This window comes from Perca flavescens, chromosome 2 (genome assembly GCF_004354835.1).
Source record: "Perca flavescens isolate YP-PL-M2 chromosome 2, PFLA_1.0, whole genome shotgun sequence".
In the NCBI taxonomy this organism is placed as follows: domain Eukaryota; kingdom Metazoa; phylum Chordata; class Actinopteri; order Perciformes; family Percidae; genus Perca; species Perca flavescens.
The window spans coordinates 14,247,981-14,260,963 of NC_041332.1; the positions used below are offsets into that span (position 1 = coordinate 14,247,981).

Below are 12,983 nucleotides of genomic sequence, written 5' to 3' on the forward strand. Positions count from 1 at the left end.
AAAACAACACGAAAGGAACTGTCTAAATTTGACATTGGGCCACAAGGAGAGCCTAACTCAAAACTCCAGAACAAAATACTTCCGTTCTAATATTTTGAAGAACGAGATGGAAATAGTTGTCGAATGTGCAGCTTACAAAGGTTTATTCGTCGACTCGCTTTTCACATTCATGTAGTTGTTATGCCTGGGATAGCCCATTAGTTCTCCTGCCCTCTAGATGGTGGTATTGTTGCATGGAAATGCTTCACACATGTTCGCATGAACATGTTCACACAGACTTGTTTTGCAGAACTTGCTTTTTAAAAGGTTTAGTGTGCCCAAACCACAACCCGACCCCGCAAACCATCAAAGATAATCGCTGTAGGCAGTACTCGTAAACCTGAGAAGGTGTTCTGCTGCGTCACTCTTGTCTGCCTTTAGAGAACAGAGTGAGAGAAACTGACTTTTTAGGGTCAACTGATGTCAGAGTTGCTTGTTCTTTGTGTACTTGTGTGCTGTAATCTACTATCGTTGTTTCCCTTGCTAGCAATGCCAAAAGAATTAGCCCGTCAAACAAGTTTGATGTTTTTGCAAGGCAAAGCAAAGCAATAAATCACCATATATAAACATCCACATCATGCAAAACATATGGAAAGAAGACCTCACAATTCAGTCTGTGTGCTAACATTATCACAAAGCTCCATAGTTGAGTCAGCTTTTGTGCTATAAACAAAAGATTATCAACTACAAATAATATATATATTTTAATATAGCGGTCCTCAAGTGTGTTTTTTTTTGGATGTTTCCATCAAACTGACACATAAGCAAAGTATGAATTGCCAAAATATTGAGAAAGTGAGTCTGCTGATTTATGATGTTCATTTTGATAGTGCTGATTTCAGATATAAATGGCTGTGTGGTTTTGGCTATAACAAGGTGCAGCAATTGCCTTTTTCTATTGGTTTGCAAATTAGTCTGTCTCTCTCTCTCTCTCTCTCTCTCTCTCTCTTTCTCTCTCTCTCTCTCTCTCTCTCTCTCTCTCTCTCTTCTCTGTCTGTCTAGTTAGTAAAAGTAGTCTCTCTTGCTAAAATGCTCCTTCTTTAATATACAGGAAGCCAGCACATGGTGGCAGTAGTGTATTACCTTTTATAAGAAAAAGGAGTTGCCTTGTTCAGTCTGTGGCCAAAATGACCTACATTTAAATATGCTGTCTGCTTATTGTTTAGTGCCAATATGCACATACTATATTTTAAATTTCTGTCTTATTTATTTGTATTTAATTTGTAGTTGCCCCTGATAATAGTTATTCACTTACAGGCTACATTTCACTTATTGCTGAACTTTTCCACATTCTAATCTGGTTATAAAGTGCTACATGCAAAGCATCAAGTTTATTGGTACTACTGCCTTTTTTATGGCTGGTGCGATGAATGCACGTCTGTTAAAGTTTATTGTGAGCCTTCAAGGCACACTCACACAAACTTACAGAATTTGGAAAATCAGAGTCATGCACTACAGTAGGTGTTTACAGTCAGTAGCAGTTTTGTAGGGAAAATGTGCCTCACTCTGCCTTGGAGCGGTTTTGATCAGTAGTTCTTTCACTGGGTATTTACTCTCTCTAGTTTTGTGTATCCTAATAGAGATTTCAACAGAATGTATGTTCTTAAACACACTATATGTAGGTGTGGGTTTCTCCACCCAGTGCATGCTGGGATATGCTCTAGTACATACACACGCACCCAGCCCATGGGAAGCTTTAAGAGTAAATGTTTTTTTTACAGTCAGTCATTACTGAAACTTTTTTGTATGAATTCACTCTTTCATGAGAGCATTCATTGTCTATAGAATGCTACTAAAGCTGCTGTAAGCCCTGCCCAAGTAGTTCTGTCTTAGTCTTCAGGATTTTGCAATTGTACTGTATGTAGGGTGTGGTTCCTTAAAACAGCCCTACCTGTTAAACTTCCACCTTTTAGCCATCCTGTACCTTTGAATCAGAGCTATTTTTATTTATTTTTTAATTAAAAATAGAAGACAATACTCAAAGTCAGTATCTGTGTTTTAATGGTGGGAATGGACTGACAGAACTCACAGCCATGCAAATGGAAGAAAAATCACATCTATCTCATGCTTGGCCAGGCCTGAAAGCTCCTGAAGTGTATTTGGTCTTGTTCCACTCTCCTTCTCAACTGTTCCTACGCCTCGCCGCAGCAAGGGCACAGTTTGAAAACTTTCACAGTAAGGTCTGATGCCATACAAAGTGTTACACCTTTAGCAAAGAGGTTCGGCATTCCTCTCAGCTTGTGTGTCAAACCTAACACTGCTCCAGAATAGAGTCTGCCAGGCGAGTGAAGAATGTTCCTTCTCTCCGCAGCCCCTTAATGGACTTTTTGACCCTGAGACATCAACATTCCTGCTGATACGGACGTCAGCCTCCGGTTTAACCATTGCAGACATGACTAATACTTTACTAAACACTTCACTGGTATAAAAAAAAAAACCTAATGCGATTTGGTAAAAGTTCACATTGAAATACAGCAGGCCCACATTCAAGTGATTTTTCTGATTAGACTTTTGACATTCGTTAATTAAACCAATCAATATTTTATTACTGTAAAGAAATAGTTAGAAGCAGTTTTTGAAATATGATTCAATTTCTTGCAGAGTGTTCGATAAGAAGATTGATACCACTCTTTTTCGACATGAAAGTGGTACCAATCTTCTCAAGAAAGCAAAACAGAGTACTTCCCGAAATGTCAAACTATTATTTTAATCCTTCTGCTATCTTACTGCACTAAATAAATTGTTTAAAATCATACTGTGTGACTTACAGCTTGCAGACTAGGGATTTAGTTGCAGGACAGGGAAATGCTACACACACTGTGGGAAAGCCCCCTGTTGCTTCAACAGTTTCAATAGAATGCAGATAACTGAAAGAATCCAAATTATTTTGAACTTGACATCAATTTAACTGAATTGAACTCTCTAAATGTCAAGTATTTCATGACATCAAGGGAGTTACATCTTCTTTTCCTCTCTGATCTCACTCTCTGCTAGCCTCAGGCTAGCCTTGGAAGGCATACAGCTATTAAAATACAGAAATTACTGTTGGCAACTTGGCGCTGCTTCCTATCCTTTGTGCAGCCACGTGCAGACAGTCTGCCCATTCATGTTCTAAATAATAACCTAACCACTACAAAGTGTTGGCATCTTGTTTTCTTGTCTGTCTTACCCAGATCTTCTTATCAGTCAAATCCATCATTAACCCAAATTTCCTTACAGTTTATTTCTTTATGACAGCTTATGCACAGAGGCTCCGCAACACATTAAAGCAAATCCTTCAAGTGCGCCGACTTCCAGTTTTGTAGGCAAGGTGGTGGTTTAGCAATCATTCATGAAACTGACGTCAAAACAAATAATTTACATAAAAGGATAGTGGTGACAATGCAGTATTGGGGCTTTTAAAATCCACCAGTTCCTTAAATTTGTCCACCACCCAAATAGACTGAGATGATTAAAAGGTTGAAGCTCTGTATGTCATTGTCAGTTTACAGGGGAATATGTGCAGGACTATTTCTCACACACAAATTGTTATTTTACACATAAGATACCATGTGAATTCTTTTCACCTTTGGACAGAAATACTTTAGTATTTGTACTGTATCTCCAACAGAGATAATTGAATCAAATACCATCATGGCACATTTTAAACATAGGAAAATACTTAAAAAGACAACAAAAAAAATCAAAATACATCGTCGTTCTTCGACGGTGTCAAATTTTCGATGTATTTCGAATTTTTTTTTTTGTCTTTTTAAGTATTTTCCTGAGGTTTATTGCTTGGCAATTGCTCTCGACAAGCCCACTGCGTTAAACACTGATCTGGGGAGAAGCTCTTTTTTATGACCTCTGCTTTGGATTTTCATGTGAAATTACTAGCATAACTGGAAGGGCTTTGTTATCAACAATCATTATAACAGTGTGGAGGAGACACTGATGTGCAACAAAATGGGTCCAAATAAGGGTGGATGAAGCTCCTCAAAGGAGGTTGGATTTTGCAATTTGATCCTCTCTATAATCTCCCTCCTCTCCAAAACTAACATTACACCATAATTTGAGAATGTTGACCTCTTCACAGGATCACTGTAATTCCAGAGGCTGTAACTGCTGACCTGCACAGAGTGCAAAGGCTCAAATACTACTTTCACCCCCTCTCTGCCTCTCTCTTCCACACACACTCACACACCACACCAACATAACAATTTCCTGCCTCTCTTTCACACAAAACATACATTAAATCACCATCATCCGAGGTGCTGCACCTTCACGATACTTTATCATAGCACCTCATTAGTCATTTGCAATCAACCATCATTCATAAAAGAGGCCAAAGTGCAGTACTGATAACACCTGTTTCCACAATGACTCTCTTTGTTCTGTCAGTCAGTGTTTGCATTCGCACTCAGCATTTCTGTCCTGATCTGTGTGTTGTTGTTACTAGGTGACATGAGTTAGACTGACTTATGGTAACACTGTGTTGAAAGCCTCCAGGGCAAAGATTAGTCAACCATTTGGGTGTGTCTTGTTTAAAAAACCTCTCTGGGCAAAGCCCAGGGTCATTCACTTTATTTGGTCCCATAACTTGCACTTTTCTTCAACTTTTATTGCTTTGTTTGAGTTCTGAGAGCATCAGGTTCAACATGGCTCTTTCTGAGTGGTCTTTTTTTCTCTAAATCCTAATGCTTTCCACACTAGGGCTGTTAACCATTGTTCACCCTTTCCTGACAACATCCCTGTTACGTAATACAGATTTCCGTAACTCGATATCCCACCTCCCAGAACGTAATGCAGTTGCCATGGCGGCCACATTAACAGAGCAGTGTTATTTAAAGACCTGTCCGTTATTCTAAAAGACCAGAGAAGGCACAAAACAACATAAGTTGTATTTACCAGCAGATTTATTTTTCAGACAGATCACACATAAACACACACACACACACACACACACACACACACAATGATTTCTTCTAAAGCAAATTAAATGCAAATGTTGTAAACGGGCTTTACTTTCAACATATCTGAGTTTTCTCCAGTACAGTTTCACTCATCTTGTGTAAACGCTTTTATTAGCTGGAGTATGTGTGTGTGTGTGTGTGTGTATGTGTGTGAATGTGTGCATCTGAGAACAGCTTGTCCTGCCAGTTGCACCTCCTAGCTGGAACTGCGCACAGTGGTGGTTGTGACTGTGGTCTTTGAGCCCCCTGTAAAAAAGAAGGAAAAAACTCATGATGGCAGTGCTTCGAGCTTGTATAACACTGACTGTACTGTCGTTATGTATTTACTTGTTAAAAGAGACGTTGCTTACCTGTAGCAATAGGTCTAGAATGAGAGAGAGAGAGAGAAAAGAGAAGTGGAGGCAAACAGTGAGTGAAGTGGGCATGTGCATTTCTGGTCTAAATAGTCTCATAAGTCCATGCTCCTGTATCATTGCATCTACCTGGACTCCTCTGTTTCCAGCAGGCTCCTGTAAGTTGCGATCTCCTGCTCCAGCCTGGTCTTGATGTCCAGCAGCATTTTGTAGTCCTGGCCCTGCTGTTCGATGCTCGAGCGCACGTTGCCTAGTTCGTTTTCAAGCATGTTGATTGTGTTTTGGAAGGCGCCGAGCATGGCACTGTAACGACCTTCTGTCTCTGCCAGTGTGTTCTCCAGAGCCCCTTTCTGTTAGAGAGGAAAAGAGAAGGGGAACTGACTTCATGCACACACATTGGGACTCATAATTTGATGTTTCTACTTGCAAACCAGTATCCTGTAAATCTTTTGTGACAATAGGAAGGTAAAGCCTGTAACCACCAACCACGCCCTGGATTATAAATGTCAGACAGACACAAAAGTATGTCTGTATTTCTATAGCTTTTTCCCTTTTATGAAGGAGTGATTAGCAGGGGAATATGTATAAGGTTTTGAATGCTTGTGTCTTTTAGCTGCTCCTCTATTGTTACACAGGAGCAGTATGCTGTTCTTCAAGGGAGTGTTAAACTATTTAGTCCAGCTGGGCACAGATAGTCATCCAGTTCAGCATTCCTTTAGCTTTCTTCAAGCTCTTCCAGTCTTCCAGAATTTGAGCAGATGTCTGTGAAATGTTTTCCTCAGCAAGAGCTCTCCCTCCCTTCTCCACGGTTCCATCACTCTTATCTCTCTCTCTCTCTCTCTCTCTCTCCCTCCCTTTGTTCTTTCAACAAAGCCTCTTTTCTTTTACCCTCCCCCTGCTCTTTCACCCTCTATCACTGTCTGTTTCTCCATTTTCCATGACAAGAAAGCGATCAGGGACTTTTGCTCATATAAGGCAAGATAAGTGAGATGGGAACAGATGTTTCTTTTTTGTTTTTTTTTTTTGGGGTTCTCACCATGCTGAGCTGAGACTGCAGCTCAATCTCCAGGCCCTGCATTGTGCGCCGCAGGTCACCGATCTCTGTCTTGGTGGTCTGGATTATCTCTGTGCTGACGGCCACCTCCTTGGACAGGGTTGCCGACTAGAGCAAGAAACAAAGAAACAGTTGTGAAGAAGACTTGTTGATTACTCCTCTGAGTTTCACATAAGATTAGGTTTAATTACAGGTTAGACTCTTGAGGGAGTGAACCCAGTCATTTGCAGCATGTGGGATGTGATTGTTTATGGAAGTCTATTCACCTTCTCATTAAACCAGGACTCCTGGTCGCGACGATGTTTGTCAGTGATGGCTTCGTACTGGGCGCGGATCTCGGTCAGGACTTTGTTGAGGTCTGCCTGGGGCGCGGCATCCACCTCCACATTGACTGTGCCAGTAAGCTGAGAGCGCATTGCTGCCAGCTCCTAAATGATCAGGTGGGGAAAGATATGAGATATGAGATCTATTGGTTTGAGTTTCAAACTGTTCTACAGCTGTGATGAAGCACGCTCCTGTAGTCACAGCTAGCAGTAATCATGATAGGTAGAGGATGTGCATCATTCACCTCTGCGTGATTCTTCTTGAGGTATGCCAGCTCATCCTGCAGGCCCTCGATCTGCATCTCCAGGTCAGCCTTGGTCAAGGTGGTCTGGTCCAGCAGACGGCGCAGGTTGGCGATGTCAGCCTCAACTGACTGGCGCATCATCAGCTCATGGTCGAATCTAATTCGTTTTTGAGAGTAGAGAACACCGATATGAGACAACTACAACTCTTGAGCATTTTTGTTTGACATTAACACGATGAAGATAGGTCGACAGAAGTGTGAAGATTCATGCTTACTTGGTTTTGAAGTCATCTGCAGCCAGTTTGGAGTTGTCAATCTGGAGCAGAATGTTGGCATTGCCGATGGTGGCGCCGGCAATCTTTAGAAAAGAAGGACAATGGGAGTTGGTCAGAAGGCAAATGTCTCAATTGAATAGTTCATTGTGCAGTTCAAACAGTGGCATAGAGTGGTTTGCTCTAGATTTACACACTAATCAGTTAACTTCTCATGCAGTGCTTCTCAGCTGCATCACAAGCATCACCCTTTGAAGTCATAATGCCATGCACAGTATTCCCCTAAACATTTGACAACCTTTTCTTGTCTATTTGGAGCTTTCAGAAATCATACATTGTTAATTTTCCATCAAAAGACCAAGGATTCAGGAGCATAAGATCATGTAGACTGTACTTATGTCTCTGCCCTTTTAAAACCCTCCCTTAGTAATCATTAACAGCACAGCAAACATTTGACTTGTCTGGTGTTATACACTATACCTTGTCCTTCAGGTCATTGATAATGGCCCAGTATTTGCTGTAGTCCCTCTCTGCTGCAGGCCCCTTCTGCTCGTAGTACTCTCTGATCTGCACCTCCAGCTTGGCGTTGGCCGCCTCCAGAGAGCGGACCTTGTCCAGGTAGGAAGCCAGACGGTCGTTCAGGTTTTGCATGGTGGCCTTCTCGTTCAGGTGCACGGAGCTCTGGTCCAGGGCGTTGGACAGGTCGAACCCGCCGCTGCCGTACCCAAAACTGCCTCCCATGCCGCCTCCCATGCCGCCTCCATACCCGGAGGAGACAGTGCGCACGCTGGTAGAGGAGATGCGTGGGCCACTTCTGAAGCTGAGTCCTGACACGCTGTGAGCCTTGTGGGGAGCAGCACTTGATGTGTAGCTGCGGCTCTGCCTGGTGATCATGGAGGGACCACCAACGGTGCTCTGGCTGTAAAACATGATGGCTGACTGTCTGCTGGTCAAGAGAGAACACGAGGAGAGAGGGCCGTGATACAGCTGTAGACTGTAGCAGGATTGTGGAGTTTGGTAAAGGGAGGCAGGCTCTTGATATAGTGCTGGACCTGGGGCGGGCCTGGCTGGGAGGAGGGAGGTGGAGAGGGTAGGAGGGAGGTTTCCTTTACAGTTAAGCCACGGGCTTGGCAGAACCTCCATTTGTTTTCCTTTAAGGATGGTTTCTTTCCACTCCTGTGAGGACACCGTTATGGAATGTGTGTTTTTTGTGTTTTCTGTGTTTATGTGTAAGGGTTTGGTCCATGGGGACCTCTCTGAGTGCTTATACGTGTGTGTGTGTGTGTGTGTGTGTGTGTGTGTGTGTGTGTGTGTGTGTGTGTGTGTGTGTGTGTGTGTGTGTGTGTGTGTGTGTGTGTGTGTGTCTCTATCTGCATATATGATTTGTGTATGCTTTCATTAATACCTGCAGGTCTATCTTTCATCAGTGTTAACAATGATGATAAGGTTGTGTTAAAAAAACGATCCAGATGAAACATTTAATCATCATTCAGTCATTATATGTTTTAAACAGAAGATAACACCAAACTGGTTTCATGAATCACTTGTTTGCAAAAAGATTATTTGTAGCATCATTAATTAATAGTAACATGATGTTACTTTGTGAGCAAATAGAGTTTTTTATACAGTTATTCTTTTAGACACAAAAAAGAGTACTAAAAGATAGAAGACTTTGATATTTCATTAAATGCTAATTTTACCTGAATGACATTGCGGTCGACCACATAAAATTAACTATTACTGATTGAAAGCTGCCCGAACACTTTGGAGCCTTGAACTAGTGAATTCGTCAGACCCCCATTGTTCACCATATCACACACAACATCCACCCTCAGTCCTATATCCTGTGTGTGTGTGCGTGTGTGTGTGTGTGTGTGTGTGTGTGTGTGTGTGTGTGTGTGTGTGTGTGTGTGTGTGTGTGTGTGTGTGTGTGTGTGTGTGTGTGTGTGTGTGTGTGTGCAGTCCATTTTGTTGGTTTTGGCCATTGTCACGGGCTGTGTAAGAGATGAGAGAGCGCCTCAAAGAATTCTGTGGGGTATCTTTGTGTGGGCAAATGTGTGGCTGCCTGGGTGTGCACACAAGTGTGTGTGCAAACACAAGTTTATGTTTTTTTTGTGTGTGTGTGTGTGTGTGTGTGTGTGTGTGTGTGTGTGTGCGCACATACCTGCATACGTGCGTGTGTGTGCGTGTGTTTGTTTGCGTGCGTGCGCGCGTGCGTGTGTGCGCGTGCGTGTGCGCATGCGCGTGCGTTTGTATCCTCCTTATCTCACTGTTGGGCTCTGGCCAAATTCTGGCCTCTTAGCAGAACATCTGGTGTCAGCTATAGAGGGAGGTGAGGGAAGCACATGGGGGTCACCTCTGAGTCAGAGGGAGAAGTGAATCATGCTTCTAATACTGCTTCTAATACTGCACCATGTAATCTACCTAAACAAATTTGGTGATCACAGACAAAATTAGAGGATTCCTTCTGGAATAAGATATAAAGTGTAAACCATAAACCCGTTTTAGCCTAAACTTCAATTTTCTCATCTAACTTTCAGCATATTTCCCAAAATGTCAAACTATTCCCTTAAGACAACACAACTACACAATTGAAAGTGTACTGCAACATCTTATTCTTTCTTCTCATTCCTTTCTGTTTTATTCTAGACACTTTTAGGCTTCTGTACATAGTTTTCTCCACCAAATGCCTTTTTAAGGGAAATAACTTTTATAACATTAAAATAAATCATTTTGGAAGCCTCTTGTGGTTTTGGGATTCATAACAGTCTAAGAATAGGATATGGGTCAAAGACCAAAATGTCCAATATGTGGTTCCATGGTTGTTCTTGCCTTATAGGATAAAAGTTAAAACAAGTCAAGTTTATTTGTGTAGCCCTCAATCACTGATATGTATAATCTAAGTGGGCCTGTCAGTACCCACATTATGAAAACAGTGTGTTAAAAAAGACTCCTCCAGACTAAGACCCTCGCTGAGAATAAGAAATAACTCCCACCAGGAGATCAGAGGGGGGAAACACACAAAACCCTGGGAGGTGCTGCTAGCAGTCTCAGGAGGGGACAGACTTGTGCAATGTTTAAATCCAGGTGAGTTTGCTGTTTGTGGTCCACAACATGCCACGTAAATTAATACATCAGAGTTTTAAGGAACGTTTTATGCTGAGACTTCCTTGCAGCTTAATCGGTGGCAACTTTGGCACAGGGCCCGAAACGTAGCTTTGTGTATAGGATGAAGACAAATTGGATGAGTTCATGTCCTCATGGGCTTGAGACCATAGATGGGTGTTTTCACTAAAACCAACCTCATGATTCATGCACATGGTTGACTGAAATCCAACCGTACAGTCTTACAAGAAACTCTTACCACTTTGTCTTTTTCATGTACTTCATTTGTGGTATCAATGCAATCATTTTTTATATTGTAATTGCCATGTTAAATGAGTAAGACATGTAATGACTGTGTATTTACAGCTTCTCATGAGAGCTTCAAACCCAGATTAAAAGTTACTTTTTGGTATCTAGCTCAGCATGATTGAGAACAAAGTCTGTCATCCTGAATATTTACTCAAAGCAAACCTGCAGGACTTCCAGTAACACAAAAGCCTAAAATAAATACACAGTATCTAATATCTAATCAGTGATTTAGACCGTTGAATCCTGTACATCTTTGAGAGCTTTACTTCTAACTTTATCTGAATCTTTGAAGTGTCTCCACTTGTCCTTTGTGGGAGTTTTTTAATGCATCATTAGTAATAAACTGTATGACTCAGCAGAAATACTACTCCACCCAGTGCCTACTTCAAATCACACTGCTTACTGAAACATATTGGGTAAAAGATAGATTTACCTATCGATAAACGCACTTCAACCTTTAAAAAAGGAGACAGAGCAATCTGTTGCCCGACACCTTTTCCTTTGACTTTTCCTTTCATGGTGCAGCTTGTTAAATCTTGTGTGATGTGTAGTATGTCATGATGTAATATGTTAATCAAAGTGCATTCTACTGTAATAACGAGGGCATGTAGCAAATTTCAAAAAGAAAGAAAATGCATGTGTCTAACTTTGAAAAGTGATTAAATATTATAAATCTGTCCCAAATCCCCAGTTCTCATGGCACTGTGAAGTAGACTCACAATGAACTGTTACAGGGAGGTTACCTCTGGCAATAACAGCTAAATACTTCATCCATGATGTTCTGTTCTTTCGGGCTGTGAAGAATAGAGGGATGGTATGATCTATTTAATGCAAAAACAAAGAGAGTCTAGCCTTAAGGAGACACGAAGGGAGGTCAACTGTTCTGTTTTTTACCTTAAGCAGGTCACCTTAAAGTTACCATAGTCTCAAAACAGTGCCAAAATAATTCACTGTTTGTTTGCAGCATAGCAACTACGAGGATGACAGAGTGTGTCACTACTTGTGCTTCAATCTCGTCTATTGTCTTGAGGTGTGGATGGTTTGGATTCCTGCACCTGGGGGCAGACAAATGCAGTACAGTGTCTTTGCGTCAGTTTTATCGTGCAGTGGGAATGAGAGTTCGCTGGCGTTCCCATGTCTATCACAAACTGGTGACTTCCTTTATAAAAAACACATATGTCATGTCAACATGGCACTATAGTGCACCATTGTCCTTTGTTTTAGAGCACTCAGGGGGCAATTCACAAATTATTTATTGCAGCAACTGATAGCACCATGAATTGCACATCAATTTATTTTGTATAATATATAAAATAATATGTATTTATTTATTCTGGATGTATGTTTTACATTGTTTTTATTACTATATGTACCGGTAGCCTATATATATATATTTGTGTTTGCACACAGCTTCCCTGTCAAACAAATGTATTTATTGAATTAAAAAATCAAAATATCAGATCGGGATATGATACTTTGTCGAGCCCTCTCTCTCTCTCTCTCTCTCTCTCTCTCTCTCTCTCTCTCTCTCTCTCTCTCTCTCCTCCCTCCCTACAGCAGTCCCTTCCAGCTCCTACCTCATAAAGTTTTTCTTGGCTTGTGTGGAGGCGAGTGGTGATGAACAAAAGACTAAGCTGCCAGTGTTTTTTTGTTGACATTTTTTATAAAAAAATATTTGAAGTGTTATTTATTCCAATAAAGAATTAAAATGATTTATGCCATTTGCAAAATAAACACGGTCTTAGTGAAACTATGTCCGTCTCCTTGGTGCAGTCACTTGTTCTAAATATACTTGAAACTAGTAAAACATGCACATTGTGGCAGAGTTTCCTTTATTGTTTGTGATTAACCTGATGAACACTGATCTTTGTGAATTGGACTGTTATTGCTATGTATATGCATAGAAAGGAACCAAATCCCTACCCCATTCACTCATCATTTTGGTGGATTATTATCATTTGGTAGTAATTTCAATTTGTCCAATGACCAAAAATCTGCAAAACTGATGGAATCCCCATGCTAATTAGCATACCATGCTAACACATTAAACGGAGATGATGAATACGGCATTTTAGTATTGTCGTTGTTAGCATACTTGCGTTTGGCATTAAGCTCAAAGCGCCGCTGTGCCTTGAGCGTGATTTATAGTCATACGGAGGCTCTATGCAGAGCTTTCGCCAAAGCCTACGCAAGGGACCATTCGGTATTTATGGAATGGACCACCGGAGGAAAATATGGGAGGGTCATGTCTTTTTAGTCTTTGTTGAGGGGAGGGTCACCCCAACAAATTTAGTCTGGAGGGGGGTGGGGAGGTCACCCAACTTTTGTATT

General features: G+C 41.3%; 1 protein-coding gene across 1 annotated transcript; it reads right to left on the reverse strand.

The window, feature by feature from the left end:
- Window positions 1-4,916: 4,916 nt before the first annotated feature.
- Window positions 4,917-8,261, reverse strand: krt94 (keratin 94). The gene is made up of 8 exons (XM_028593708.1): window positions 7,719-8,261; window positions 7,242-7,324; window positions 6,967-7,123; window positions 6,665-6,826; window positions 6,381-6,506; window positions 5,474-5,694; window positions 5,342-5,355; window positions 4,917-5,237 (listed from the first exon to the last, which is right to left on the reverse strand). The coding sequence occupies exons 1-8, from the start codon at window positions 8,166-8,168 to the stop codon at window positions 5,188-5,190; spliced, it is 1,263 nt and encodes a 420-aa protein (XP_028449509.1). The 5' UTR covers window positions 8,169-8,261; the 3' UTR covers window positions 4,917-5,187.
- Between the last annotated feature and the right edge of the window lie 4,722 nt (window positions 8,262-12,983).

Bases quoted from the DNA above. Each gene is read 5' to 3' on its own strand.
- krt94 (XM_028593708.1), bottom strand. From the start codon at position 8,168: ATGTTTTACAGCCAGAGCACCGTTGGTGGTCCCTCCATGATCACCAGG. The intron at 7,124-7,241 runs GTAAGCATGAAT...AAAACGAATTAG, and splicing joins GCAGATGACTTCAAAACCAA to ATTCGACCATGAGCTGATGA. The intron at 6,827-6,966 runs GTGAATGATGCA...CTGATCATTTAG, and splicing joins TCAAGAAGAATCACGCAGAG to GAGCTGGCAGCAATGCGCTC.